Consider the following 26,862-nt stretch of genomic DNA (forward strand, 5'->3'; position numbering starts at 1 on the left):
TCTGTATCCAATAGGCTACATCGAGGGTAATGCCTCAGCTCTACTGGTCCCTATAAAGAAAGTTCTTGGAGACAAATAAAACAATACTGAAGACTAATGATAGCTGAAGAAGAAATATATATATCACCAACGGAACTCAATACAAGAGAAGTTATGAGAGAGAAGCTTTGGAGGGAGCAAACATCAATCCTCCAGGGAAGGCAACTGTAGTGGACTTCTGCACTAGCTCCACAAGTGGGAACTGAACCAGATCTGAGACAGCAAACTGATGCAAGGGTTGCTGCTGATCCGGAATAAAAAGAACAGTATCTGGAGCAGAAGTTGGGGGCAGATCTGGAGCAGAAGTTGGGGGCAGATCTGGAGCTGGAAGGAGGGACAGATCTGGAGCTGGAAGGAGGCAGATCTGGAGCTGGAAGGAGGGACAGATCTGGTGCAGGAAGAAGGCAGATCTGGAGCTGGAAGAGGAGGCAGCCAGGAGGCAGAAGAGGAGGCAGAAGAGGAGGCAGCCTCAGGAGCACAAGATGTAATGGAGCACCTAGGCCCCCCCCTTTAAATAGGGAAGGGCCAGTCGGTCAACCAGCTGGTCGGCCCAGATCTGGCCGACCTGGCCAGTCTGGTCGGCCAGATTTTGACCGACCAGGTCAGTCTGGTCAGCCAGTTTTTGGTCGGCCAGAATGTGGCCAGTTGTGGCCTCCGATCCTGGGCTCTTCAGGGGCCTGTTTTTGACAGGGTTTTGGTTTTGATTTTTGTCCTGACGGAGATTCACCTGTGGTGTTTTTTTACCTGTAATTTATCGGACCTTTGCGCCAGTTTGGCCTTTGATTATCCTGTCCTCTAGAGTTGGAGATTGCCTGGCTTAACACCCCCTCTCAATGTCCAATGTAGAAGGGAGAAGCAAAGAGTTGTTCCAGGAGTGATCTATCTTCTTCATCAGCCTCTTTTTTTTTTTTTTTTTTGGTGGTCTATCTCCTTAATCGTTGCCCTACTCAGCCCATCCCGAACATGACACCTTTTGAGGCCTCGCAACCCTTGCATCAGTTTTCTGTCTCAGAGCTGGTTCAGTTCCAACTTGTGGAGCTAGTGCAGAAGTCCACTACAGTTGCCTTCCCTAGAGGATTGATGTTTGCTCCCTCCAAAGCTTCTCTCTCATATCTTCTCTTGTATTGAGTTCCGTTGGTGATATATATTTCTTCTTCAGCTATCATTAGTCTTCAGTATTGTTTTATTTGTCTCCAAGAACTTTCTTTATATGGTATCAGAGCTGGAAGGAGGGACAGATCTGGTGCAGGAAGAAGGCAGATCTGGAGCTGGAAGAGGAGGCAGCCAGGAGGCAGAAGAGGAGGCAGAAGAGGAGGCAGCTAGGAGGCAGAAGAGGAGGCAGCAGCTCAGGGTGTGCAGGGACCTCAGGAGCACAAGATGTAATGGAGCACCTAGGCCCCCCCCCCTTTAAATAGGGAAGGGCCAATCGGTCAACCAGCTGGTCGGCCCAGATCTGGCCGACCTGGCCAGTCTGGTTGGCTAGATTTTGACCGACCAGGTCAGTCTGGTCGGCCAATTTTTGGTTGGCCAGAATGTGGCCAGTTGTGGCCTCCGATCCTGGGCTCTTCAGGGGCCTGTTTTTTATAGGGTTTTGGTTTTGATTTTTGTCCTGACGGAGATTCACCTGTGGCGTTTTTTTACCTGTAATTTATCGGACCTTTGCGCCAGTTTGGCCTTTGATTATCCTGTCCTCTAGAGTTGGAGATTGCCTGGCGTAACAATCCCCTCTGAGGAGGGCTAAGATAGGTCAGACCTCAATCGTGCGTGCTCTGGTCGCCCCACGTGTCGTGTGTGGTCTCCGCGTCTCTTGTCCAACCACATTCTGGTGACGGGTCTCACTGCTGATCCATTGTGCTCTCGTCTCCTCGAGCTCCTCCCCCTCAATCTCATCTGGTGCTAGCTCAGATGCGTAAAAACTAGTGACGCGTGTCTGTGCTCGGTCTAGCTCGGTGTCCTGAGAAATCAACTATAGCTGATCTCTCGCCTGCTACACAAGGGAATCTCTGCGTCTCCACATCTCAATCAAGTAGAGCCTAATGCAAACCTGGTCGAGGAAATGTATCAGTCGTGTGAGTGGTCCGAAGCTGAGCCCCTCCTGAAAGAGACAGTGGTATCGCCCTCAGATCTCATAGTAGGCCGGACAGACACAGAGAAAATGCTCCTCTGTCTGGACCTCCCCCATCGTGCATAGTCTACAGACCTGCTACTCTCTAGGTATGCCGGCCGCTCTCCCACAACCTCAATCCGCAACTGGTGGAACGAGACTCGTATCTGTTCGATAGCAATCCGCAAGGCATGTGAGACTCTCCTATCCTCGAGGTACTGAGGCCTAATGATGAAACCATGCTCCGATATCCTCAGAAAGTGGTCATGACATAACTAAGTCTTCGTGGGGAACTCCTGATCCCCCCCAAGCTCGAGATGTGTGAGGCTGGAGCAGGTCTAAGCGTATGATACGGTTAATCTCATCATGTCGAATGAGCTCCGGCAATGCATCAATGTTGTACTAAAAGGGAGGGAGCCTATCCATCTGGATACCATGGCTATCAAACCATGTGGACACCCATGCTGTATCAAAACCTCTCTCTGCCAGTCGTCAGGATGACTCCAATGCCAGTCTCGGTAATCTCCAATGAGGTAAGGCCTAAACTCTATGGAGAAAAGTCACGGTCTGGAAGAGAGCGTCCACCTGGAGAGGTGTCATGGCAAACTCTACTTGTATGATCTGATGGGGAACTGAAGGCTTAATCCGAATCATCCTAGATCCCATGATCACCTGTAGCCTCTCAAATCCCTTCCAGTCGGTAGCTGAAAGGTCACTACCCCAAAAAGGTGCTGCATACATGACAGTCAGTCTCACAAGTGTCAAAAAGCCAGCCCTTCGTCGGTGGATACTGGAAATGCGCTTGGAAGCATTGTCTCACTAGTCGGGGAGGTGTCATGGCAAACTCTACCTGTATGATCTGATGGGGAACTGAAGGCTTAATCCGAATCATCCTAGATCCCATGATCACCTGTAGCCTCTCAAATCCCTTCCAGTCGGTAGCTGAAAGGTCACTACCCCAAAAAGGTGCTGCATACATGACAGTCGGTCTCACGAGTGTCAAAAAGCCAACCCTTCGTCGGTGGATATTGGAAATGCGCTTGGAAGCATTGTGTCACTAGTCGGGCTAGAGCACCCTTCCTTGGTGTGAGTCGTGCTCTGACGGCATGGGTCATCGTAAGCCTAGGTCGTGTAGGACTGCACTATCTCCATTGGCTCCCCTCGGTAAGTGGAACTATGTCGACGTCGATGATGTCAATGAAGCACTGCTTGGGATGTGTTGAAGATCATAACCTTGGTTTTCCCAAGGTTGACTGTCAGGTTCCTCTCTCTACATAACATCTCCAAGGCCTCCAAGTGTTTCTGCAATTTCTTGGCTAAGGATAAAATGAGGACTATGTCATCTGCATATAGTAGTATTTGTACCATCAAATCAGCCAATAGGGAGCCCTCTTCTCCAAGGCGATCAACAAAGGATGTGATCTCATCAATGTATAGCCTAAAGAGAGTCAGTGAGAGAGGGCAACCCTGCTTCACCCCTATGGTGCTCTCAACCCAATCTGATAGCCCCCCAGGAGCGTGGACTCGCCCTCTGACGGACTCGTATAGACTCATCACTCCCCAGATCATGCCCTTTGGGAGATGGAGCTCCTGTAGTCGCCTGATCAGGCAAGAGTGAGGGATTGTGTCAAAAGCCTTCCAAAAGTCCACGAAGCAAGTGTAGACCTTTTGGCGCCTCGACTACGCCTCCTCGATGATGGCTCTCAAGGTAAAAATATAGTCCAGTGTGGAGTGTTGTCTCCGGAAGCCTGCCTGCCCAAGAGCCCGCTGTCCATGGTCCTCTGTATAACTACTGATCGCCCTCTCCAGTACCGATCCATAAATCTTAGCCAAAGTGTGGCCAATCATGAGAGTGCGGTAGTTCCCACTATTCATGGCGTCCCTCGCCTTATGTATAGGTACAATGGTGGTAGTGCTCCAAGTAGGTGGGAAATCGTGGCATACTGCATGGTTGATCAATTGCGCTAGAAAACGGGAAAAGACCTCCTGTCCATGTGCAAAGTGCTCTGCACGTAGCCCCTCATGGTCTGGTGCTCTCTGGTTATGCAGACGAAGGAGGGCATTCCTCACATTCTACGCAGTGAACAATTGACAAGTAGTGGGTCTAGGCATAAAGGACATATCTGGTGGCATCTGACCTAGGATGCGGTATAAGGAGCATGCATATCTATGCCAAATCTCTGGGTCCGTGATGGGAATGGGCCGTTTCCCCCCTAATAGGAGTCCCCAGCCGATAGTCGGGTCTCCCCCTCGAAAAGATCCAACTACCTCATCAATCCTAGGAGTGAGAAAAATCCGCTTCTTACGTCGTGTCATCCGACATGAGATGTGATGAGCCTCAAATGAGGTCAGGTGTCCCACCGCCTGCCCACGTGTGAGGTGAGCTCTCATCTCCTTACATTCACCATCGTGCCAAGGGTTCTGAGGCATCTTTCCAGCCGGGGCATGTGTGGGTCGAGTCGTAGGGAAAGATATGATGGCAACCTTGTGTACCACTGAAGCCAAAGTGGCTGAAACCTGAGCAAGATCTTACCTCTACTCCATGTAGGATCAGAAGCTCTCGAGCTAAGTGACTCACATAAACTGGATCGAGAGTCCGGACAGAGTGAACATGGGTCCGAGTGCAAAGAGCCAAACAGTCTCGTCTCTCCTTTCAACTAACCCTACCATAGCCTATGCAAGCCAATCACACCATTGCTTCCACTTACTACCACTTAGTCTAGTAGTATTGACCATACTTTCTACACCATAAATGGCACCACTCACAACATTGCTTCCACTTAATACCACCTAGTCTAGAAGTACTGACCATACCTTGTATACCATAAATGGTACTTACCTTCAGAAACACTTCAAGAATATGGACAGCCAACCTTCCTTTGATGTGAACCCTGGTGCAGTCTCCCTTGGTGATTCACTCCTTAATTCTGTAGGTGTTTTTCAGATATCCAAGCAAATTCATATGCGTGCAGTATACTATATAGGTACATTTTATATAGGGGAGCCTCTTATTACAAGGGAGGTTTTTTTTAAGGTTCCAACATGCACGTGAGAGGGGTCCCTATAGTACGAGTGAATCCCCCAAGATTTTTTTAATGGTGTCATCCAAGTGCTCAATCTCTTACATCATCATATCCACAAAAAAGTAACCCAGAGCCTCCATTACTCAAAAAAGTTGGTACAGCGACAACAGTAAGGCCACACTCCAAGGTTATCATGGGCACCAAACAAGGAGCGTTGTGCAAGACAGTACCAAAGCTTAGTATAATGCAAGAAACAATAGAACCTTGCACATCATGAGCAGAAACTCTTATGCATCCTTTACACTTGCCCGCATGCGTAGACAGACACATGAATATTAGGTGTGAATGCTCCTCCCAATCAAAACAAAAAAATAGATCAATAAAATAAAGTGCATGGATATATCCATACGTAACATACACAATCATGTACTTGTGCACTTAAAAGACACACATCAGCATACATAAGCATTCACAGGACACACACGCGGGATGCCATTTGGTCCCTCTCCACATGAACCTATGACTTAATGTAAATGAAGTGAAAAAGGATCCTACCTTCAAATCAAGCCCAGTGCTTCCAATGACATCATCAACCACAATTTGGACACCATCCACCATGATTGGATGATCCGACCCAGGCCTTCGCACTCCCACGAAAGCCCCACTTGAGTCATATATTACTACAGACTGCAGGTCACGAGCAAGCATAGAGCTGGTATCACACAAAAGGGACAATAAGACTCTTATTTAAGATTTTGAGAAGAACAGGCTGAAGAGGAGCAATTTAGACAACACAAAGATATGCATCATGAAGAGAGATCACGGCATTTTTCTACTCACATTCCTTTTGCATCAGTCAATCCTTTGTCTCCCAATGGCAAGAACGTCCCAAAAAGCTTATTATCACCACCTTGAAGGGTTGCAGTAACTAAGTTGAAAGGACCATCTCCATCAACATGTACTTGAATAACTGAGATGCCCCAGTCTGTTTGGTACATGGTAAACCCTCCATACCTTAATGGATCGTTGACACTTATTATCTTTCTGCATACTTCATTCCCTCGTGTATCAAAAAGGGATAGATCTGAGCGAAATTGGGACACCTGAAAACAACTATTTTCCCATGCCGTTTGTCTCTCTCTCTCTTTCTTTCTCTCTCTCTCATACACAGACACACACCCAAGAAAAAAAGACAAGAACAATTGATAAAGGCGTACCAACTCACATTGGAAAAACGGAAAGAATCAGTGAAACCTCATGAGGGTGTAAATTACTACACATAGTATAGACTGGTAGCTCAACGATGCAAATGAGAGAAAAGATGTATTGGATAAAAAGATACAGGCTGTCAACTAAGCACTATTTGTTTTCCCATAGTTAAACCGTCCAAAGTTGCTAGTCTAGTTTCCAAATTCATTTTGTGAAATTATTAACCAAAACAAATGTCCGCAGAAGTGAGATAAAACATAGAATAGCAAGATTTTGTCCGCAGAAGTGAAAACAACTATTTTCCCATGCCGTTTGTCTCTCTCTCTCTTTCTTTCTCTCTCTCTCATACACAGACACACACCCAAGAAAAAAAGACAAGAACAATTGATAAAGGCATACCAACTCACATTGGAAAAACGGAAAGAATCAGTGAAACCTCATGAGGGTGTAAATTACTACACATAGTATAGACTGGTAGCTCAACGATGCAAATGAGAGAAAAGATGTATTGGATAAAAAGATACAGGCTGTCAATTCATTTTGTGAAATTATTAACCAAAAGAATTGTCCGCAGAAGTGAAAACAACTATTTTCCCATGCCGTTTGTCTCTCTCTCTCTTTCTTTCTCTCTCTCTCATACACAGACACACACCCAAGAAAAAAAGACAAGAACAATTGATAAAGGCGTACCAACTCACATTGGAAAAACGGAAAGAATCAGTGAAACCTCATGAGGGTGTAAATTACTACACATAGTATAGACTGGTAGCTCAACGATGCAAATGAGAGAAAAGATGTATTGGATAAAAAGATACATATATACCTTTGTAAGACTAGAATAAGTCCAATCATACAAATTTAGAATTTAGAATTGGATAAAAAGATACAGGCTGTCAACTAAGCACTATTTGTTTTCCCATAGTTAAACCGTCCAAAGTTGCTAGTCTAGTTTCCAAATTCATTTTGTGAAATTATTAACCAAAAGAATTGTCCGCAGATGTGAGATAAAACATAGAATAGCAAGATTTTGAGAGTTCATCTGTGGGGACCTTTCTGTTTAAGAGGAGTAGAATGTTACATGCCCCATGAATGAAACCTAGGTCTAGCCAAAGCATAGATTGATACCCTAGATTTGAGACCTGAGCTACCATACCCTAGCGTGCGGCCACATCCAATGTGGCTATCATAGCAATGGCAATAAGGCACTATGGAATGCAGGGCAGATGGGACAGCCATAAGCTCACACTATCTTAGTGTGAACCCTTTTCCCACACCATTAAATACACCTAGAAACCTCACAAAGCTCCTTCGAGACAGCGCTCGACGCAAAAGCGCGTTTGAGACAATGCTCAAGGCTTCCTTTCTACTCGACAAACAAGAATAGCTTACCAACATGAAAGAGAAAAGTCATCCTTCCTCCGTAAGAGACCCAAATACACAGATTGAGCATGCTTGCATATCATATGATGTCTCTAATTAGCTAGCTTCAGACCTACTAGACCCACTTCAGCCCATACTCCTAACACGGTGAATGTTCATGATGCCATACTAAATTTTCATAATATGAAAGCCACACACCATGAAGGATTCCAAATAGATTATGTGAAAGAGAATGTAGGTGAAGGCTCACTAGAGTATGTTGCCCTCCACACAACACATACATAGGTAGAATCAAATGTTGAATTACTAAAGTATGAAAGTGCCAATCACTAGCTACAATGCTCTCTTGGGAGATGGAGAAATGCACACATTGAAAATCCAGCAACTAACTTGAACTCATGCATCCACACCCTGACCACAAACCCTAGCTCGAGGAGTGAAAAGGTGTGAGGGAGAAGCCACTACATGGTTTTCACACAGAATTTAGGGGCCAACCCCTTACGAAGTGTTGGCTTTATCTGTGTCACCTCCCCACCTGTGGGCCCCCAAATGAGAAGGATATGGGAGAGGTGTACGGGAGCAGACCTGAAGGCATATGTGGGGCTGCCACATGGGCAGCATGCAAGCTGCCATGTGGACAGCATGGACAGCATAGAAATCCATTAGACGACTGCGACTGAGTCAGCACCAGCCTGATCAGAGGATCCACTGCAAGGACAGGAAGGAGGGGCTGTCAGGGCCACCTCAGATGGCTGGAGAATGCCTGCAAGCAGTAGATATTAGCACAAGAGAATATGCAGAACTTGTGTATTTTGGAACCTGGCAGGTCAGAAAAGTGCAGCGGACAGGGACAGCATGGAGCACTAACACATTGTATCAAGGCGAGCATCTGACAAGGTTATGTCTGCAAGACTGGTCGGACCAGTCTACAGATTGATCAGCCAGTCTACAGACTGGGTCGGGCATGTTTCCAGCCCTATATAAAGGGCCCCAGGGGGGCACATTCCACATTCACTCTACAGGGACTTTGGTGCCTCACATTGGGCTGCCTAAACAGCAGCAGGGAGGTCCAGAACACCTAGAAGGTCCTCAGATGGGGCTACCTACACAGCAACAATGGGGACAGGAATCATGGGAGACTTGTTCCTCACCATTGGCTGCAGACGGAAGCAGCAAGGAGTTCAAGGATCAAGCAGCAAACAGCGCATCACCAGTTGGTGCTCCATTGGAGCTGCAAGGAGACATGTTTGCAGGGATCACTATGCAGCCCACTGAGGCTAGCCCACTGAGGCTCTAGGGGCACGCGCAGGCTTAGTGTTTTGGAGGTGCCACGAGGAGGTAGGAGAACAGTCTTGGAGTGATAGGGGTCCATATCTAGGCAGCACCCTACTACTATCTGGTGGCACACTGTGCACTCTTTTTGTACATGTTTTTGGTCCATCTTTGGGACAATACATATTTATTTTTTCTACTCTCTTGAGCATTATTCAATTACAGTCTACATCTCCCCTCTATGCACCTGTACAAATCAAGGAAGGAACTGTGATTTGAATTAGCACTATGTGGTTCCTGGGCATATTCTTTGATTATCTTCCGCTGAGGGGAGCATTGACTGTAGCAAGCAGCCTCCACCTCTGTTTTCTAAAACAAAGCACTAATGCAATGTACCCCATTAGAACACATCTAATCACATCAAAAGGTGAAAAGATTTCACCTACCTGGATGCCCTAAAGTGAGTCAAGTGATGGTATGTGTGATATGTGGCAGAGCCAATTGGTACAAACTAGTAGAATGCTGTGGCCACCCATCCAATTCATCCATGGTGGGGTTGCACTACCTTAGGTGGCCCCTGAAAAATCTCAAAACTTGTCAATGGCAAAGTCATGGCTTGCTCTATTTTTTGGGGACAAAGCATAGAGTTGAAGCAAATTCGTTGAAAACTCAATTTGATTGACAGTGTATTTGGTTTTTCCCCTGTTTCTTTCTTTTAGTTTTGTATGAATAAAATCATGTCTTTGTGTGATCAATGATTGTGGCAATGTGGAAATGCTGAAGGATCCACACGATTACACAATTCTTTTAGTATTGATGCAATATGATGATGTCCTCTCTTTCCATGGAGCATCTTGGGTATCAAGGAGCGAAGGAGCCATAGAGGTAGTCCTCTTAACTGGTCAAGGGAACACAATAGCAGGAGTATATCTAGGTTTCCACTACACAAACAACATGAGTGAATGGCAAGCGGAACTTATGTCAGCGATAAAGGTTGGCATGACTCAAATTAAGATTGTCGGAGACTCTATGCTAGCGAGTCGGCAATTCAAGGGCGAGTACCAGGTACTACGTTGCAATATGTGATGTTACTAGTGGCAAGCTTCTAAGCTTATAATGAAATTCCATTATGAAGAGATCACTTAACGTCAGCAATGAAGGTTGGCATGACTCAAATTAAGATTGTCGGAGACTCTATGCTAGTGATTCGGCAACTCAAGGGCGAGTACCATGTACGACATTGCCACATGTGATGTTACTAGCAACAAGCTTTTATGAAATTCCATTAGACGAGATCACTTAATGTCAATAGAGATAGAAATGCTATGGCGGATCTTTTGCCCTCCCAGGCTTTCATTGATCTTGTTGCCCCAGGGAAGGCTCTCTTAAGTTGTCGGATGTGGCGATCAGGGAGTACATGCATCCCATTCATGACATTGATAGTCAAGGGGGATACAGCAGCCAGTGGGTGGATGGAAGCTCAACGAAATGACAATCATTGACCCGTTCGGCATCAAGTGTTCAAGCATCAAAGCCTACAATATTTAAGTTCGAAGATAGTTCGATCTCTTTCTTGGTTGAAGAACACCATTTAGCTATCAATATCCATACCCCTACAGCAGAGAATTGTTGCCTAAAGCTTCACCATCTGAAGATGGTTAAGCTGAAGAATATTCCCACTAGATCGTGCCTCCCAACTACTGTGAGGTTTGGAAAAGTCATTAATCCACTTATGTATCATACCCTCTGAGAGGAGACAATTCATTCGTTGGAAAAGTCTGAGAGGCTCCTTAGTTAGTAGATCTCCAAGAAAAATACTAGGTCCCGGACCCCTAGTCACAATAGGAGCCCTAGACCAGGCCAACGAAAGAGCCCAAAAGGAAGGTAGACGAAATGTTCATTAATATACCTTCATAAGACTAGAATATATCAAATCTAACAAATTAATTTTTTTATAAAACAAGCAAAAGAACCAAGGAAAGAAGGGAGTTTGTAAGCAACTTTAAGCAAAATTACGAGTAAATAAGGAAAACAAATATAAATATAAATTAGTAAGCAAAGCTATGCTTATGCCCAAGCATAAGCTGGAACCTAGGTTTCGAAACATTTTGGAATCCCTTGCCACTGATTTTATGAGGGGCCCTCTCTATTGAAGTAGAAAGGCTCAGAAAAGGAAGCCATTGAGGCCAATCCGACAGCTCCACCCCTTCCCAAAATACCAATTTACGAATCCACGTAGAAACTTGAGGTGCCTTTGAGCAGGAGGTGCACTTCTATTAAATATGAAAGAAACCCCAAAAGTGAAGCTCATGCTAGAAATACATCATTCAAGCCATGAGAAACCAAACACCCTAAAAGGGCTAAAAGTGTGCTTATCAAAAAGAGCTAGAAAAGCACCAAGCTTGAGGCTGAAAGTGACACCTCAACCTTATAGTGGACTCCAGGAAAAAGGGAGAGCCACTCCACTCCATGAGGAAAATTGTCCTCCTGGCAGAAGCCAATTGGGAAGACCCCTCCATGCTCACCCAAATGGACATGAAATTGTGTATAGTCTGTCCGAATACTATCCAATGTGTGGGAAGGGTGGACATGGGAGCCATCCAAAGCCTCCGTGTATTTGGATCTCCACATATGCCACACTGAAATGCTCGCCAGAATCTCCCAAAAAGTATCTACCGTGACATGTGCAGGTCTAGGAAAGCTATCCACAGAGCATAACTCAACTAACTATTGTCAAACCAAAAGAGCCCAACAAGAGTCAAGCCTCTCATAAAAGACCTGAGGCCCCGAAAGAGAGAGCCAAGCCACCGAACCCCAGGTCATGAAGAAGGAAGAAAAAACAAAAGTGCTCAAAAGGCTAGCAATCCTCTTCTAGAGGATCCTCATCTATCTGCAATCCCATACACAATGCTACATAGACTCCTCAGCAAAAGGGCCACGAGGGCAAGTAGAGGCTGCCCTAAACATGGACCTCAATTGGTTCGCAGCAATCTCAGTGAATAGAAAACCAAAAGAAAAGAGTGATTTTTACATTCTTAAGGGATTTCTCGAGTTCCAAAAGGCTTTCTGCACAGTAGTAGAAGATCTCAAAATTCTCTGAATGAGGAGCTTTGGTGGGCTTCTATCCTCTAAGTCTAAGCTGAAATTTCTTAGGGGTTATTGACTGTGTAGAGAAAGAAGGGAAGGCACTCATTCACTCCCACTCCTCCATAGAGCCAAATCCTTATGAATCGAAGGGAATCTTATCTTGATTAGGGTCTACATACTATCCTCAAGCCAAGAAACACTACTCACGTGACCTAAAATCCTGACAAACTCAAAAGCAACATCCATAAGGATATCATCTCTAGAACTGGCCAGCCTACCCCCAAAGTGAACATGAAAAACCAAAGGCATCTCCCTCTAAAACTGTCGTACTTCTATGACCTGAAGTGGGACACCTAACTTGGTAAAAGGCTCAAGCCAAGTAGAGCAAATGTGAGACCTATCATCAATATCAACCCAATCCAAGGGTATGGCTTCATCAATCTATTGAATCCTCTGAGTGACTTACTAATTAGAATTTACAATCATCTGGAAGGTTTTTGAAATGCTTCCAAGAGCCACAAAGGAAGCAAGACCTCTCTCCCATCTGCTTGGTCTCAGGAATATATTTTCCAAACCATTCTATTTAGGTTTCGATCTTGTAGAGGAGGACAGGTAGGTTACTTCCCTTTTAATCAGATTCCCAGATCTGCCTCAGGCTTACCATTGACTCCTAGCCTTGATTGGAGCTTCTTTTGGGCTGGCCACAAAAGAGATCCCACCCCCCTCTTCTGTATTAGAGGCGATTAGAATGGATGGGGCTCTGAGAGTTAGGATCATTATGTTGGACCCTAATATCTCCGATGAACACATCATGCTCCAACTTTTTGATGCCGTTTTTGTTAGAGTTGAGATGCGGGCACGTAGGATCAGTGTTGGATATGCAGGTAGAATCAGTGTTGGATACGCAGGACCTTTGGGCATTTCGCTTGGGATTGCCAGAAACAAGAGTAAGGCCCAAGAAGTCTTATCCTGCAGCCCCTTCTTGTCCTCACTAGGGTGCTCCTTCGGCACCTCCATGTCTAACACCAGTTGTGCGTCCCACACCGGTTTGGGGCTCTTTCACCACTGCTTGGACCTTGCCTAGTTGGGGCTGGTGATATTCTAGTTTTGGTCATGGCTAGTGACGCTCTTGACCTAGTCGAGGTCATGGTTGGTGATGTTCCAGATCTTGCCTTAGACAAGGCTAGTGATGATGCTCCTTCAAATTTTTGCCAGACCGTGGCCTCTCATCCCTTCTGTGTTAGTTCTCTAGACACGCTTCGTTGACCTGGATCTAGGAGAGTTAAAAGCCTCTAAAAGAAATCTCATCCTAGTAATTGAATATCAGAAAGGTGGGGAATGAGGTCTGAAAGAAAGGCAGCAAGCATCCAATCCCTAGCATGTGACCTGGAAGGGTGGGACCCATGGACACGTGCAAAGTGGGTAGTGGAGCTCTTGAACTCCACATCGTTTGAATTTAAGAACTCATCTTTTGAGAAAGTGCACGTTCTCGTTGCTAGTGAAGTGGACGAGGATTGACTAAATGGGTGACCACTCATCAATGCAGAGTGGAAGGCCGATTCACAATTTGAAGATTTGTTGATCACTTGGAGAAGGTTTAAGGGTGAGGCTGACAGAGCGAGAGGGAGGGAGAGGCTCAAGGGGCACGCTAAGGGAGGGGCACGCTGAGAGCGAGAAAGAGAGAAGAGGATCGGCTGAGAGAGGGGAGGGCTGAGAGGAGGAGGGACTGACAAAGGGAAGAGGCAGATGGGGGAAAATAGGGGCGGAAGAGGAAGGGGTTGGGGGGCGGGTTAGCAGTCAGTCAGTACGCAATGGGGGAGAGAGAGTCACGCAGAGCACAGTGGGGAGCAGAGAGGCGGATTAGCATGCAATGGGGAAAGGAGAGTGAAGCCGAAGAGAGAGAGAGAGAGAGAGAGAGAGAGAGAGAAACATATATTAACGTCCGCGGGAGGCCTCGCAGGCCTATGGGACAAAGTGCGAAAAACACCAAAAAGGAAAAAAACTCATACAAGCCACAAAACGCTGGAGCAAAGGGCGCGCTAAGGCCCTTGCTGAGTACTATACTATGCTGAAATAAAAGAGCTCAATAGCTCAAGCAAAATCGAAAACAAAACATGTCATATCATATCATGTCATGTCATGTCATATCATGTGCTATCTAAAGTGGGAAGAAGAGAGCTGGAATTAGAACTGGAACTCGGAATCCAAAACCCGACACTGTGGTGGCTCGTCTATGAGCGGCGAAGATATCTCGAATTTGCGTCTGTCTGACCGTCTCACACTCTGGTATCAAATAAGGGCGTGGTCTCCTCGATCTCTGAACCTTCTGAGCTATGTTCAGAGTGACCCCTCGTCTCGGGAGATCTCCTCTGAGGAAAGCTGTGATTGGTCGGACCTCAATCAAGTGTGCTCTCGTCGCTCTCCGTGTACGGCACCCCTTGTTGAGGGCCGGATCTCTCAAACACAGAGTGGGCTCGAGTAGAGCAACTACAGATCCTCTTGCTATCACGGATGATTCGAGGCAAGCCATCAGTGCCACATCATATCATTCGGCGCGTCTCCACTGTAGCTAGATGCGGCATTCCAAACCATTACCTATCTCCACCGCGTAAGACAGTACGGGTCCAGTACAACGAAGCGACGTAGGTTGCCATGGCTGGCTCTGTCTTCGTCCATGGACCTCGCAGACAGTGGGGATGAGAGAGGTTGGTATGCCGTGACACTTAGCTAGTTCGAGAGATTCGGGCTTCACATAGATAGACTGCCTCCACTCCAATACAGCTTAGACGATCCATCTATCCCGCTAGGATACCATGAGGTCAACCAGGTCATTCGAGAGACTCTACTATAGTTGCACACATTCAAGACTAGGTTGGAGCCGAGGGAGCTTCCAATGAAGCTCAATTTCTACAGAGACCACTGCCTTCACATCTTTGAGGAGGGCTTCACTGTCCCACCAGAGTACACTCGGATCCACTTGCCACACTCACTGGGGATCTCTATCGGACAGTTTTGAGTCTCATCACAACGACTCTACATCGAGAGCGGATGAGCTGAGGGGAAACCCAAGGAGAGAAGCCTATCTACATTATGTGATCATGAGGTGGAGTCAGAGCAGCACTTCGCGTTCAGATGCCCTGTATACTATGAGATCCGCGGTCAATACCATTGCCTTTTTAGGGCCGGTTTTGGGCCACTATCTAGACTTCTCTCATACCCAGACCAGGAATGCCTTGCTGCCTTCATCCATGAGGCGGTCCACCACAAGGAGCACTTACTCAAGACATGTAGGATCGATAGGCAAAAGAGAGAATACAAAGAGTCGATGATAATCAACCGTCACGTCAACCAGAATAATGAAAATAGAGAGTACAAGGTACTTGTACCTAGACCTAGGACTAAGTGTCCTAGGTGTCACATAGGACTAAGCATCCTATGTGGCCTAAAAGGCACTAACACTACAAGTGCCTATATTTATGCCTACAAGGCACATACCATGGCTTATAGGGCATCACTAGAACCACCAAGAGATGGCCTACAAACCCCCCTCCATGGGATGGGCTGAAGTACTTTGGAAACGTCTCAGAATACCTCGTATTTTATAGTCATGGTGGCACATGTTCATCCAAAAGGATATAGCCACCTATGAATGTACAAGGGATGTCAGATCATGTAACAAAGGGAACCAAGTGTAAAGCCTGTCGGAAGACTTCGAACTTGGGACAAGGAAGTGCCTTTGTAAACATATCTGCTATGTTGTCCTCTGTGGGAAGATAGGACAACTCTATGTCTCCTGTTGACAACCGCTCCCAAACATAGTGATAGTGAACTTCAATATGCTTGGTACGCGCATGAAACACTGGGTTACGCACAATGGCCAAAGCACTCTGGCTATCAATGTAGACAATAGTGGAGGATGTCTGGCGAATACCAAGATCTGTAAGTAACTGTCGAAGCCAAACACACTCTACCATAGCAGTGAAAGCTGCCCTGTACTCAGCCTCACAGCTAGATGTGGCAACTGTTGGTTGCTTCTTGCTGAGCCAAGAGATACATGAATTGCCAAGCAAAAAACAATTGCCAATATGTGACACTCTGGTGTCAGAACATCCTGCCCGGTCACTATCTATGTAAGCATGCATGATAAGTGAACCCTGATCAACATAGAAGAGAGCTAAATCTTGAGTGCCTCTGAGATATCTGAAGACTCTCTTCACTGCTTGCCAATGCTATGAACTGGGCATGTGCATGAATCTGCTGAGCTGAGATACTGCATACTGTAAGTCAGGTCTGGTGTGACATAAATAAATAAGGCATCCAACAGCCTGCTGATAAAGAGTGAGATCACATGGTGGGCTCCCATCATGAGCTGAAAATTTGAAGCCAGGGTCCACTGGAGTAGAGATTGGCTTGCAATCCTCAAACTGAAAACGATCAAGGAGCTATCGAATATACTTGGACTGAGGCATCATGATACCCCCCTCAACATGAGCAAACTGAATGCCCAAATAATAATGGAGCTGTCCCATGTCTGACATGTCAAAAATCTGCTGCAAATCGGCCTTGAAAGCTGCAATTCGCTGAGTATCTGGGCCCGTGATGAGCATATCATCCACATATAAAATCAGCACTAAAAAATCAGATCCACTCCCACGGACATAAAGAGTGGGTTCTGTGGGACTATTCTGAAAACCAAGGGATAGTAAGTGTGCATGAATTTTGGCATACCATGCCCTGGGTGCCTGCTTCAAACCATAAAGGGCTTTTCTACGCCGGCATACCTTATTTTCAGAATTAACAACCTCAAAGCTAGGAGGTTGTGTGACATAGACTTCTTCCTGCAGATCCCCATGAAGAAAAGCAGTCTTGATGTCAAGTTGGTGCACTTGCCAATGATGATGGGCTGCAATGGCAATGACACATCTAATGGTAGTAATCCTGGATGTGGGAGCAAATGTTTCTTCAAAGTCAATGCCTTGTTGTTGGGCATACCCTTTTGCAACAAGACGGGCTTTGTGTTGATCTATACTGCCATCAGATTTCCTTTTTAATTTGTAGACCCACCAGGTACCAATGGCATGCTTGCCAAGAGGGAGATCTACCAATTTCCATGTGTCAATGGATTGTAACTGCAAAGGCTGTACTAAATCCTGGAGCAAATATAATGCAAGTCCAACGCACGGTGAGCTGTATAATTGTACGGATGTAGAGTATGCTAGCTGTACGAAATGTACGACGAAGGTACGAAAAAGCAATACGGAGCACTGTACGGTGACGTATGGAACATGTATGTTGTACGGACATCTACTGTGTACGGTTGTACGGATCATATCCAATGTACGGTGCACATCGTATGTACGATGTACGGAATAGTACGAAAGATATACGCGCAATTATGACGTACTGAACTCAGGTACGAAAGTACTGAAGCAGTTACAATACCTTCTGTACGGCTGTATAGAAGGTGTATGGCACAGTACTTCTATTGTACGGACGCCTGGTGTACGGAATCACTGGCATGGAGAAGAGCGTACGGCTGTAGCAGGCTTGTTTGTACGTGGGTCCATAAGTCGTACCGACTGTATGGATGGAGTAGGTAGGCTGTAGGGAGCTTGTGCAAGTCAAGGAGCAGGAAACGAGTCAAAACATGACTCTGATACCACTGTAGGATCGATAGGCAAAAGAGAGAATACAAAGAGTCGATGATAATCAGCCGTCACATCAACTAGGATAATGAAAATAGAGAGTACAAGGTACTTATACCTAGACCTAGGACTAAGTGTCCTAGGTGTCACATAGGACTAAGTGTCCTATGTGGCCTAAAAGGCAGTAACACTACAAGTGCATATATTTATGCCTACAAGGCACATACCATGGCTTATAGGGCATCACTAGAACCACCAGGAGATGGCCTACAAGACACAAAGACAGTCTTCAGGGACATGGCCCGACCCTTCTCAAAGCAAGATCACGGAGTTCTTCCAGTCAAATCACACGAGCCTCGCGGCCACTGATAGCAGGCGCAAGAGAGATCCAGATCCTGAGGCACACCGCACTCGACAGTGGAGGATATGCAGATCACATTGAGTGACCTCCCATCCATGTTCAGGCCTGGGACACAACCCACAGGGGTTACGATAGCCTTGGTCAAGAGCAGAGTCATTGCCAGGAGACCGAGACGGGCAGCACCCACAAACAGTTGCCAGCGCTCCATCACTGGCTACACATCAGTGCCTCTCTGACACACATATACCCTTGTGGGGGCGCATTGCATTGAAGAGAGCCAACCAACCTTGATGGTGATTGATGGTGATTGACTCGATGATGATGATGATGATGATGATGATGACGACGATGACGATGATGCCATTACTGATGATATGACTATGTACTACTTAGCACTTAGCATTCAGCATGAGTGATGATGCTCGTTTAGTAGCTCCACCCTTTCTGCTTGTTGTATCAGCTTTCTATCAATCTCATAGACCCATCGGTCTTCCGAAGACTTTAATAAACTTTCTTTCTTTCTTTCTTTCTCACAGATGCAAATCCACACCCCCACAAATACTTGCATTATACAAAGGTCTTCATACGAAGTTTCTATCAGCAATGCGGAGGTGAAGGGCTGACTAAGCCGTGACAAAAGGCTAGCACTAAAGGAGAAGCCTAATCAAAAAGTACTCCACATTCTCTTCATTCAAGCTACAACTACTTGTGAAGACTATACACATGTAGTCTCTCCCAAACGAGCATCTAAGCAAAAAAATGCTTAGATAATCTAGCTAATAGGGCAACCCACCACTTCAAATGGAAAGAATTTATCACAAGATCGACAAGCCGCAACATGGACAAAAACTTCAAAAGGTGATATTTGCATGTCCTCTAATACAACGAGAACATATATCTAGATGAATCCGAGATCATGCCCAAACTCATCCTCTAAAGACACAACATATAGTGCGATTTCAATCATGATAACCACTCACCGTAGCCCTAGTCCAACACAGAGCCTCTTCCAGGAGATCACACCGAGCAACACCCACAAATAGTCAACAGCACTCTATCTCTATTTTCTACTAGCATGTAGCATGTAGCATGGATGTTGATGCTCGTTAGTAGCTTCACCCTTTCATCTTGTTTGTATCAAGTTTTTCATAGTCTCATACACCCATCGGTCTTCCGAAGACTTTAATAAACTTTCTTTCAGTCTTTCTTTCTTTCTTTCACAAGATTAAAACCACAAACTCCATCACGCCTCACAGGGATTAGCTACTATGACATCCCCACCGACATCAGCAGCGCCCAACGATGGGTGTAGACCATAGTATGAATATATACAAATCCACACACGCACACAGACTTGAGCATCCGTTTATTCAAAGGTCTTCATATTGCGTTTCTAACAGCACTCAAGAAGTGAAGGCCAAACTCAGCCGTGACAAAGGCTAGCACTAAAGGAGAAGGCTAATCAAAAAGTACTCCACATTCTCCTCATTCAAACTACAACTTGTGAAGACTACGAACATGTGGCAAGGCCAGTCACGGCACAGGGCACCACTTGTCATCCCTTGGACCCAGTCTGCATGCAGCGCACCAAGATTTAGGGGAAACCTCCGCCACCTTCGAGATGGGAAAGTAAAGTAGCCCACCAAAAACTAAATCTACCTTCTCTCTGGAGGATTCCCATTCCCTACATTCCCCTTGGGAAGATCTCTCCCAGCTTCTGGGAAAGACTTGGCTTATCCTTGGGGCTATAAAAGGAGGGCCCCGCTCATTGGCAGTAGTTCCCTCCTATGTGTTGAAGATAAGTGCACACTAAGTGTACTATTTCCTAGTCTAAGTCTAAGTCTAGTCTTTATGTCTTGAGTGTGTGCCATGTGGCACTTCTACAATTATCCCATAAACACTCTTGCATTATGTCTTGTACTTTGGCCCATATATTCAATGGGTCACATCATTCTAATCTATCAGTCTAGCTTATGTCTTGTCTACACTCTTCTCAAGGTATTTCTTGTCTTTTAGTCTTGTCATTTCATTTCCATTTCCAGTTTCTAGTTCTAGTTCTTTTTCCATATTCCAACATGGTATCAGAGCAAGATTGACTCCTCTTCTCCCTCTTCTCTCTTCTCAAATCTGCCTCCCCCCCCTCAGATCTGCCTCTTCTCTCTCCTCTCTCCCCTGCTGCAGATCTGCCCTGCCACGCTCCAGATCTGCGTGACTCTGCTGCATTTTTTTTCTTTTCCTGCTCTAAATTTCTGCGCCCACTCCAAAGATCTGCGCCAGATCTGCACTTCAGACCTGCGCAGCTCAGCCAGATCTGAGCGCCAGATCTGCTGTCACCGACAAATCTGCGCAGCATCCATCTCTGCTCTTCCGTACGACCGCCGTACGCCGCCGTACGCCGTCGTACTTCGTCCGTCCGTACGTCGTCGTACCTCGTCCGTACTCCGCCGTCAGTACTCTGCGCCATCGTCCGTACATCCGTACAGTCCGTACGACTGTACGGAATCCGTACCTGCACAGGCTGAAGACTTCTTCGACTTCATCTGCACGAAGATCTGCTTTCCTTTTTCATCTCTATCTCTGCCCGGGATTGAGGTACTAAGCTTTGCCTCTTTCAGTTTGCTGAACAGTCTCCTTTTTTGCTGGTTCCTCCTACTTCGATGGGCTGTCATATGCTATGGCCCTGACCAAGTGGTGAGAGAACCGGCTTCTGGGATTTCTTCCTCTCATTTATTTTCTGCAATATTGTAAGGGAATAGACACTGCCCTTGCATCCTAGCAAGAGGTAAGACCTTCCCACATGGCATCTTCCTCTCATTCTCTCATATCTATCGACAAATTCAATGGGTCCAACTTTCATACTTGGCAGATCAAAATCAAGTGCCATCTTATGAAAGAAGGCCTTTGGGACATTGTTCACCGTGATGCTCCCGAAGGTCCATCTGAGCAAGTTGTTGCTGCCAAGAACGACAAAGCCTATGCTATCATATTGCTCGGCCTTGGAGATGATTACATTCATCACATCTCCGACATACAGTCTGCTCCTCAAGCATGGATCACTTTGGACACTCTTTTTGGAGCCCGATCTAAAAACTCTAAGATTGCACTTATGATCTCATTCTTTGATCTACATATGCAGGAAGGAGCTACTATAGCCTCTCATGTCAATTATCTTCGCAGTCTTATGGTTCAGCTTGCGTCAGTCAAGTCTCCCATCTCCAAAGATATTGCTATTGTTGTGCTTCTCAAAAGCTTACCTGACTCCTATGCTACTCTTGTCACTACCTTCAAGTATCATAATAATCCTTCTCTTGAGGGTATCATCAATGCTCTCCAAGAGGAAGAAAGAACTCAACAACGCAAGGTAACTGACACTGCATTTTTAGCAAAGAAAGGCAGTTCTAAGGTAAGAAAGCCTTGCACCCATTGTGGCAAGACTAATCATGTGGAGAAGGACTGTTTCAAGGCTCATCCATGCACCATTTGTGGCCGTGATAATCACCGGGAGAGGGACTGCTACTCCAAAACCTCTACATCAGCTCCTGCATCTACCTCAGCCCATGTTGCTGCAACATCTCCATCAGCTGATCCTGCTATTCCTTCCTTACATGATGAAAAGTGGGCTTTCTGATTACTTCTATGTTTTGTCTACCACCTTGACCACCGATGATGTAGGTCAAGGGGTTCTAGTGTCTTGGTCTTTCTATTTGTCTACAGTCAGTCTTCTGTCTATCTAGTCTTGTCTGTCTGTCTATTTGTCTATCAATCTGACTATGTTTTAGATCCATCTTGTCCCTACCCTTGTAGACCCATATGAGGATATCACTTGAGGAGGGGTGTCTCAGGATCTTTTGTCTGTCATGTCTTCTATCTTGTCTCTCAGTCTATCAGTCTTTATGTCTGTCCTCTAGTCTTGTCTTTCTGTCTTACTCCTAGTGTCCACTTAAGGAGGGTGTTGGAGATAAGTGCACACTAAGTGTACTATTTCCTAGTCTAAGTCTAAGTCTAGTCTTTATGTCTTGAGTGTGTGCCATGTGGCACTTCTACAATTATCCCATAAACACTCTTGCATTATGTCTTGTACTTTGGCCCATATATTCAATGGGTCACATCATTCTAATCTATCAGTCTAGCTTATGTCTTGTCTACACTCTTCTCAAGGTATTTCTTGTCTTTTAGTCTTGTCATTTCATTTCCATTTCCAGTTTCTAGTTCTAGTTCTTTTTCCATATTCCAACACTATGCTTTTTGGAGCAGTTCCTCCTCCTTGGAGCCCATGCATGCCCCCTCTCTTCTTCATGGAGCTACCTAGTGCTCTCCGTTCTCTCACATCTCCTGGAGCTGCATGCTGTCATGTTTTCCTGAATTAGATAAGATTATGTACACAACGCAAATCCATAAGCCAAATGACATTGAAGGTTATGAGAATCCTTAAGGCCATTGATAATATCCATCCAGATTCCCATCCTTACTCATTTACTATCAAACCACCCAGAAATGCCAAGTTTGCATGTTAGCTGGGGCCCCAGTTAGGATCTCTGGAATTATAATGAAGACAAGATCACACCTGTCCATTTGGATACGTGTCAATGGAGAAATTGTTGACATGAACCTCCGTGCTGAATGCAGGAGTAGGTCGAGATAGAATTCCATTAGGATACAATACATCTCCAACAGTGAAGCTTAGACCCTGTGGTACTGTTATAGACCTATGATAGCCTCCCATGGCACTACATGTTGCTCCTCCCATGATCAATAAAAGAGCAGCATGAACACCAATCGGAGCAAACCGACCAGCAAGGCCTTTGAAAGCGTAAAGTACAGGTCCTTGAACAAATACCTGCACCAAAAATAATGTCAACCTTTTGGATGACAAGAACATGTGTGTCTGTAAAAAACCAATGACAAATAATTATGTGATACATAACAATCACGTGAATATCCTCTAGAATTCTTTCATGGCCGAATCCACTAAGATATTTCTAAAAGTAGTATATTAATTACTTTAGAACAATGGCAAGATATTCTCCTCATGCAAGTATGCAACTTCATGAATTATGCCACAATTGACTAATGTCCATCGAGTCAACATATACCAACCAACACAAATTCATTTTCCTGTAGTTATGATTTGGTATTCAAGACAACACCTCATCTGCTCTCAAAAAGCCTCAGGCTCTTCACGTCGAGGATAGCATCTAGACACAATACAATGTTTTGAACACAGATCTTGGTCATCTGAGGACAAGCTGAAAATCATTGTGTAAGTTTTAATTCCTGAAAGAATTAAAGACAATCACTGTCATAATTTAGAGAACTGGTTACTATAACATCCACACCAATAACTACCAATGGTGGGTGCACAGCATTACATAGACATTCTCTCACACACTCACTCACAAATGCACGTCCTAGCAAGCTTGGGATAAACTGCCGTTCTAGGCCTAATGTTTAATAAAATGTGTGCAAAGGTAGATGTTTTTAATAAATATGACTTACTAATTAACTAAATTCCTATTATTTATTTCTCATTTATTCAATCCTATATAGGTAAATCAAGTCCAGGTTTCTATCATGGTCCCAGTCCAGGTTGCCTATCCCCACCAGCTTCATTGAGAAGTCTGGATCCAGCCTATTCTATCACCTTTCTCTTCGTCCGCCTCATATGGGGGGCTCAATGTGAGGTAGTGATCAACAACAATATGATCCCATCTATATTAGACACATTCAAAATAGCTTGAATATTATCAGTCATTTTTACCAATAATAGCAACTCCAGCAGCAAAAGCTATGTCCACCCTTCCAAAGGCTGGCCTTGAGATGTGCCATGTACTAACTAGCACAAAGCAAGCCGTATGCAATGAGCATCGCACGTACGGTATGAGGGGGTTCACGTCTATACATAGAGTGTGGATGGGGGGCCCACACCGCACTGGCAGCATAAGAAATATCTTGCACGGTGGTCATCAAATAAATTAGGCTGCCCACAAGCTGCCTATAAAGCGTGGCATCCACATCTAGCTAGTTCAAACGCACATCCAACTTCAGTCCTGTGTAGCAATTGGCTTGCTGTCCTGCATATAAAACTTTTCCAGAAAGCCCTTATACCATCCTTCTGGTGCCATACTTCTATGGTCAACAAATAGTGCAAATGCCTAAAATCTGTCCTCTCAGACTGCCTACAGAGTGCAGCCTTGAGCTGCTTGATCAGAATGTCAACATTGCCTGAAATGATAAGATCATACAGTATGACAACGATCAAGCTATCATTTTCTATAATGCATAAAGATTGCAGTCTGATATAGCATTTTGCATGTTATTGTCTGGAAGAAGGCATCAATCTTTGTGTACCATGACCTGGGTGCTATACATGGGTGGCACTTTTGTATGAAGCACATTAATTAAAAGAGGACCATATTTGATTGCGGCTAACTTCATATATCAAAGTCAAGCGAGTATTTTAGATGTCAACCTTCTTACCTCGTAGTGAGATTATTCTGGGCCCATATAAGAAGTCGGATTTAGAAATTTTAGTATTTTTGTTTTACTGTATAAGTTTTTAGTTATCTATGATGGTCCCGATGAATAGATGATATTTGTGTTCTTCAAACCAGAGAGCAGATATGATAAAATGAATTAAGCTAATCATGACCTTGATTTGAAGCATTTCTTGCATGTTTATTAATAATGGCATTTTCATAATTGATCTTTCATTTGGCTTGTTCTGGTGGTATGTGGTCCAAGTTGCTCTGAGCTAAATTATCTTTTGAAGATAGAGATGTTGATATAGAGATGTTAATGTTTCCAATTGATTCATCTATTTTTAGAGAAGAAGTCCTAGAAGACAATTCATTGTCTTTTAAGGTATCCATGGAAATTACATCTTCTACTACTTCTATCACATCATCATCACCATTAGAGGATCCAATTTTAGCTACTATAGCTCCCAATGATATTATAGGTGACTTAGGGATAGAACTAGAAATTGATTTATTTGGAATGCAAGACTTGGTTGATGTTAATGTAAATACTACTTCTTGAGGTGAGCCAAGCTGTCCCACACAGCCTTTGATGTTTTGCAAGACCGAATGTGAGGAATGATATGTCTCTTGACTGAAAAAGCAATGATCGAATGTGCTTGGGCATCTCTACCATCCCATCTGGCATGTTCCAGTGTAGGAGGTGTGGTTGGAGTAGTAGTAGATCTAGAGGTGGCTATAACGGCTGCACCAGTGGTGGTAGTAGATCCAGAAGTGGCTGTAGCAGCTGCACCAGCTGTAGCTGTAGCAAAAGTGGATGCCACAGAGGAAGGTCGAAGATCCAATCCTAAGACAATACCCCTAAATTTTTTTAGCAACCAGCAAATGTTTCACCATGTATGACCACATGGGATAATTGGGTCCATTGAGCTTGTCCTCAACTGAGAACATACCCATCCAATCGTTGCATCCCATGGCAAAAATAAATCCTAAAGAAAAAAATGTGCGCTCAAGAGTGGCCTTAAGGCTTTCACTGCAAAATGAGCTGGCTGTCCAAAACTGACAGCAAATGTTAGGCAGTGACAAACCAAAAATTGGCTGCTTAAACAATGAGCTAAATGCACGTGCTATCCCCCAAAATATGACCTGAAAAACAATCTCTCTCCGGTCAAAGGACCCCCCTGCCAAAGATAGCTGTCTTGCAAAAATATCAGCCCAAAACAAGGGGCAAATGTCTGCAAATGTATCCAATGATCAATTGAGCTGTAAATGTCCCAGATGGAGGCTGCGCCTCTCAAATCTGACAAGACAACAAGCCCAAATCAAGGGGCAAATGCATAATATACCCAAATTGAGGTGAATAAAGCAAATGTCACTGCAATGGGCAGCAAATATGGCAAAAGTGATTCAATGTGCTGTAATTCCAAGACAATGTCAATGTTCCTGCATGCCAATGTCTACCAAATGCCCAAAATTGGCTGTACCAAGCCAATGTCACTGCAAATTTCAACAAAATTGACAAAATCCCCAATTTTTGGAAGGGCAAAACGGTCAAATTTGGGGCAAATGACCAAAAGCCCCAAATTTTGCTGAAATAAAGCAAATGTGACAAAATAACCTGCAAATCTAAAAATATCCCGCAATCTGTCAGCAATAGATCCACAATCCCCAGTGTTGGAGTGGAAATGAAGTCAAAATAGGGTAAATAGTTGCCAAAAAAGAGAGCCTGAGAGCTAATGTAATACTGCAAGTTTTTTATTTTTGTAACACACGGCTTCCACACTGAACTCTCTGTGTATTCAAATCCTTCAAGTAATAAAAAAACCTTCGGAGGGGTCCAACCCGATGATTGTCCTAGGCCCTAGTGTGTTTGCAAAGAGAGAGAGAGAGAGAGAGAGAGAGAGAGAGAGAGAGCATAGAAGAGAAAGTGTCCGTTGTTAGGTGATGGTTCCAAAGAAAAGATGAAGAGAGTTGTCGTACTGACGAAGCGGGCTGATTTCATTGCTCACAATGAGTGGGCTTTTACGGTGACATGCCAGTACCATCCAGAGAAGCATGCTACAGCCGTGTCTGTGGTGCTTCTAAGCACATCACTTCTTGCTGATCACTCTTTCAGACATTGGGGCCTGCTCCACATGGTGGCACAGTGACATGTGCCAACAATGCATCATATCCTGTGAAAGGGATTGGCCAAGTCAAGGTCACTTCAGTTTCACGTGATCGTATCACGCTCATGGACGTTTTGTTTGTCCCAAGCATCAAAAAG

General features: G+C 44.9%; 1 protein-coding gene across 2 annotated transcripts in view; it reads right to left on the reverse strand.

The window, feature by feature from the left end:
• LOC147894161 (cytochrome c biogenesis protein family) overlaps positions 1-26,862 on the reverse strand; it is a 78,483-nt gene that overhangs the window by 18,319 nt on the left and 33,302 nt on the right. For both annotated transcript variants that reach the window (XM_087384773.1, XM_087384772.1), the window contains exons 4-6: positions 22,685-22,957; positions 6,007-6,269; positions 5,722-5,878 (exon numbers count right to left, since the gene is read on the reverse strand). In XM_087384773.1, the coding sequence (XP_087240899.1) occupies positions 5,722-5,878; positions 6,007-6,269; positions 22,685-22,957 (693 nt within the window). The remainder of the gene's footprint in view (positions 1-5,721; positions 5,879-6,006; positions 6,270-22,684; positions 22,958-26,862) is intronic.

Source organism: Dipteris shenzhenensis, chromosome 14 (assembly GCF_047967505.1).
Source record: "Dipteris shenzhenensis isolate YYH24624 ecotype China chromosome 14, Dip_SZ_1.0, whole genome shotgun sequence".
Lineage (NCBI taxonomy): Eukaryota > Viridiplantae > Streptophyta > Polypodiopsida > Gleicheniales > Dipteridaceae > Dipteris > Dipteris shenzhenensis.